The sequence below is a fragment of the Anopheles merus genome, chromosome 2L (genome assembly GCF_017562075.2).
Source record: "Anopheles merus strain MAF chromosome 2L, AmerM5.1, whole genome shotgun sequence".
NCBI lineage: Eukaryota > Metazoa > Arthropoda > Insecta > Diptera > Culicidae > Anopheles > Anopheles merus.
The window spans coordinates 39,144,126-39,149,316 of record NC_054083.1 but is presented as its reverse complement, the minus strand read 5'-3'; the positions used below and the strand labels follow the sequence as shown (position 1 = coordinate 39,149,316).

Sequence of the window (5,191 nt, the reverse complement as noted above, 5' to 3'; positions counted from 1 at the left end):
TATAACAAAACGATGAATCGTTTCCAAAAAAAAACAATACAATCGTACCAAAAGTTGGGGAGTGAACGCGTAAAGCAACCAAAACCATATTCCCACCACACGCTGAATGCATGGTTAATATTTGGCAACGGTAAAAATACGACCTGACGAGACGATCATGCCGTGCCGTGATCAATGGCTTTTGTTGGTGGTTCTTCATTAAGGTTTTTTGTTTTGCACACGAGCGCGTGAACCACCCCAAATAGGTTGCGAAATTCATCACGGCTAGGGTGAAAATTTGGGCTGACCAAAGAAAAACAAGCTCAACCACACCAGGGAGAAAGACGGGAGCCGTTATGGTGTGTGTGTGGTTTGTGATCATTCTGTTTAAAAATGCATCCTCAAGGTTTTGCCACCGCCAGCCGGCTGACGACCAGTCGCGTCGTAGTTGATTAGCATTTTGGTGCAGATTTCGTTTGGAGCATTCTTCTGTTTGGCGGCCCCGCAACCGGAGGTCATGCCAGTGACAATCAAACGACGAAACCACCCGCTCCAGCACGATGCGATGAGCGTGAACGAGCGTTCACACAGGTTCGTCGCTTATCGTCGCTGGTCATTTGTTTATCACACGACACGAAAGCTCTTATATTCGTGAGAAAGAAAGAAAGCAAAAACAAGCAGATCGTTTCACGGGGGGTTTTAGTTTATTTACTTAAGTTTGTGTTTGTGTTTGTGCTCGTGAGCTTCCGCTTAAAAGAGTCCGTTCGTGTAGCGCCCCTGGTTGTAGGCGGCGAGCGTATTCTGCGGCGGTAGATAGGTCGGCGCACAGAAGGTCTTCGTAACGGCGGGCAGCGTGACGGTGCTGTAGATCGTTTGGGCCTGCACCTGATCGCGCTGCACCTCGGTCTGGGTAACGTACACCGTCTGGTAGCCGCCCGGTTGCGTGTAGACCGAGCTGACGGTGCGCGTAACGGCCGGCAGCGTTACGGTGCTGTAGATCGTCTGCGCTGGCACCTGGACGGGCGGCAGCGTTACCGTGCGCGTATCGGTAACGGTCTGGTAGACGGGAGTGGCCGTCGTGTACACGGAGGTTTCGGTGCGCGTCACCGGCGGCAGCTGTACGGTGGAGTAGATGGTTTGTGCCGGAAGCGTTACCGGCGGGATCGTCACGGTGTCGCGCACCGTCGACACGACCTGGCTCGTGCGCGTAACGACGGACGTTTCCGTGCGCGTTACCGGCGGCAGCTGGACGGTCGAGTAGATCGTTTGGGCCGGAAGCGTTACGGGCGGCAGCGTTACGGTACGATAGTCCTGCACCGTCTGGATGACGGGCGTCGTGGTGGTGTAGACGGACGTTTCGGTACGCGTTACCGGCGGAAGCTGCACGGTCGAGTAGATGACCTGCGGCGGAAGCGTTACGGGCGGCTGAGTAACGGTGCGCGTTTCCGTCTGCGTGCGGTAGACGGGCGTCGCCGTGACAACGGTCGTGGTGGAAACGATCGGCGGTAGCGTGACCGTGTTGTACACCGTTTGGGCCGGCTGCAGCGGCGGCGTTACCGTGTAGGTAGCGGTACTGGTCAGCGTCTGGTACACGGGCACGGTTGCCGTCTGGGTGCTCGTAATGTAGACGGAGGACACAACCGTCTGCTCGTCACCGTACACCGGCGAGGCGACGGTTTCCGTGTAGCGCTGGTAGTCCGTTTCCGTCCGCGTGATGTAGACGGTTTCGGGCAGTGGGCAGCTTGGTTTCGGATAGAAGTATCCTTCGAACTGCTCGGCACGGGCACAGCCGAGCACGGCCAGCAGGAGGAGTGCGCACAGTTTCTGCGAAAAAACAAAACAAAAAGATTGAAAAATAAATCGGGTCGATAAGAAAGCATATCGTTAGCGAATGGAAAAACAGGTGTTTAATGGGCAGCAGAAAACAGCTCCAAATTCCAGGGGTTCGGAATTTTGAGGCCACCGGGTGCTAGAAACCATACACAAAAACACGTCACGCAGCAACTAATCATCGAAAGGTCCCTGAACGGTGGGCCCGATAAGTGGCCGGCGTTATTCGTTTGCGAAGCTTAGCGCGATAGAAAGAGAGCCATTTGCATAAATGTGGCGTAAGCCGTGATTTTGGGTGGAATTGAATCAATACATAATAATGGAACGAGCAGGTCGTTTTGCTCATCATCAATGGCGCGGCTTGTCTTGTGAGAAAGAAGGGCAGATAAGACGAACAAAAGGATAATCATAAATCATTGGATCGGGCCAGGTGTCGAAAGGCTGGGCGTCTCTTTTCATTTTCCAAATTCACGAATGAAGTAGCGTCAGAGGATGATTAACGCTACGCTTTTGTGTATTGTTCGCTGAAGGGTTTGCAGTGTGCGGGAAAAGGAAAACCAGCAGCCGTTGTCCTTGGCCGTGGATTAATTATCAAACTAAAAAGAGAAGCACCGGTGACCTGTACAATATGCAAATATGCTAGCATCTTGAAGGGCTGCTGCGGCGCTGTTTGGAATCGTGAGAAAGGGATTTAGTTTGGAGCTTAATTTTGAGTTTCAGCTGTGCTGTGTGGGTAAAAACGAAAATTGCGAGGCGTTGAATCGGGATTAAAATTAGAGAGAGTTTGATGTGGGTTTTGAAGAAATTTGTTATTGAAGGTTCAATAATAGGTCACATAATAATAAAATAATGGTTCTGTAAGTCCTTATTATCCATCCAATATTCATGATCATCATGATCATAGTTGAACATTTAAATCGTTTTCTTTGCAATATGATACTTCATGTGAAATAGTTATATTTTGTATCATCTCTCCTCAAATTCTATTATTATCATATCCAGTATCGCGTGCAAGTCTTTCTTAATGACAACGTAAGTCATTTTAACAACACATTCAGTTACTAGAAATGCATATTAAATTCACCGAAACCACAACAAATCCGTTGCGAAATTGTAAATCTGAATTATGCAACGCGATCATTACACGATCGTACGCTAAAGGACACTGTGGGCAACCATCATTCGGAACAATCAACAACACTTGATCAACAAACAAACAGCACCGATGGAGCTCCGTGTCCTCACCGACACACTACAACCATTCGAGGTCACTCGGTGCTAATCAAATGCCACAGACTCCACAGACGCAGACAGCCAGGAATTTCAAAACCACCGCCCGGGCAAGATAACCGTCCATCCCGTCATGGGGCTCGCCACAAATTCGCAACATCACTAGACGAACGAACGTGGTCTCCTTCACGGCACCGATCGAATCAATCGTGCAAACACACACACACACACACACACACACACACACACTCTCTGTTAGCACCTGCTGCCGGATGCAAGATCCTTCCTGCAAACTCACCATCTTTGAGTTCGCAATTAGGCGCCGATAGTATTGCACTGCGGCACGTGTCTCGACAACTGGAAGCTCCGGTCACCACACTTCACTTTCGTTTTCGAAAGAACTGTTGCTTTCGTGCTTCTGGAGGGCTTTTGTGCCTGCGCCTGCAATGTCTGGTTCGATCCGTCGTTCCTTTGCTCCTTACAGCTGTTTCGTGTTTCGTACCACCAAGCCAACCTGGTCAGCGTTAGACTGATCGCCGCTGGTTCGATGGTTGATCTTTTTATATGACAGTGTGTAAAGCGGGGTAGAAGATCGAGTGCGAAGAGTGCGAATCTTCGGCATGTATATCTTGGCGATGGGTAAATGTCTGTGTCTCCCCCCCCCTCCCCAAATCTGAGTTGTGCTGGAAGATTTCGAGCGCATCTCGGCGACGCGTGCACCGACGGGAGGGGTCACATGAGCGAAAGGTGCCGCCTGTGATCACCAAAAGAGGAAGGGAACCCCCAAAAAAACAAGCAAGAGGAAGAGAGACGGAAAGAGTAGACAAAAAACACCGTTCCGACAGAAGTCTACTATGATCTTAGTGAACACATCTGTAGAAGATTTTGGAAGCATCTCTCTCACCGTCCTACTCGTTTTTTTTCTCTCGCTCTCTCTCTCTCTCATTTTGCCCAAAATACTACCTTCTGAATGAACTCATCCCCTGCCACCGAAATGGGTATTTTTTTTTCTCTCGTCTGACTCGGAAAGATCGTGTTGTGATGGTTTGTGACGTACTGATTATTTAATTTTCTGATTCCACCTGACCAGCGGACAGGGAGGAGGAGAATCGACACGCGGTTCAAAGGGTTACTCTGTGGTCTTTAAAATGAAAACAGAACATTAAAAAAAAATCATCAGCACTGTAAAAGAAAGAGCGCCACCAATTCTTCTGCAGTCGCTCTAAAGCAAAAAAAAGGGTAGCGTCCATCTTGGCCTCCATCTGGACCCATTGGCGCGCGTTTTTCCCGCCAACCGGTCATAATCGAAAAGACACACGTCACGGAATCGTGGCACCGAGATGATCTGTTTAGCGTTCGCAGGCAGGCAGGCCGCAAACAACCTTTAACGCCAATCGACCCTGATTTACTTCTGATGGTTTTGTGCAGCATCTGCGGACGGTGCAGCGCTGGAAATGTGTCGTCAACACTCACAGGCTCACAGGAAAGCAGGTGGAAGCTAAAGGGAAAATAATAGCCGCAAAAAAAAGTAAGAAAACATCAACAACAAAAAAACTGCACGATGAACGCGTGTGAACCAGCGAGCACCGGCTGCCGTACAGAATTGGTTTATGTTTTCGTGATGTTGCGTGCTGTTGACAAATGTTATCCAATAAAGATGACATCTTTGGGGACAGCGGCAGCAGCACCGAAAATCATTATGACAAATTGCTGCCAGCGGCTGCCTTGAAAGTGAGAAAAAATGTAACACCACATTCAAGCGGTTACAAATTGATCAAATTCTTCTGCCTTTACGGCGGTGGTGTGGAAAAGATCGCCCTGCCCGTAGGGGCGGATTTGTTTGCAAATATTACCACTTCAATTGGAAATATGTGTGCGATTTCCGGTAGGGAATGATACGGTAGAACATTCACTCAACACTGGGAAAGCACTAGGAATCAGGTACTGAACGGGCAAGCCACAGCGTGTAGTTTGCGCAAAAGGTTAACGCATTCACCAATTGGATGAGGTGGAAATAATATTTGCATCATTTGTTTGCTATCGATTCGGTGAGTCGATTCGGTACAAAGGAGCAGAGGTCTTACTGTTGACCTTTGGTGTGTCTTTGTGTTGGAGGATGGTGCCTTGCAAGCTCTACTTATGTAAAGGTCCG

The 5,191-nt window shown here is 49.1% G+C and overlaps 1 protein-coding gene across 1 annotated transcript; it reads right to left on the bottom strand.

The window, feature by feature from the left end:
* Positions 1–664: 664 nt before the first annotated feature.
* Positions 665–3,597, bottom strand: LOC121594080 (agglutinin-like protein ARB_02240). Its single transcript, XM_041917007.1, has 2 exons — positions 3,338–3,597; positions 665–1,803 (listed from the first exon to the last, which is right to left on the bottom strand). Exons 1-2 carry the CDS (start codon positions 3,338–3,340, stop codon positions 730–732), a joined length of 1,077 nt encoding a protein of 358 aa, XP_041772941.1. The 5' UTR covers positions 3,341–3,597; the 3' UTR covers positions 665–729.
* Between the last annotated feature and the right edge of the window lie 1,594 nt (positions 3,598–5,191).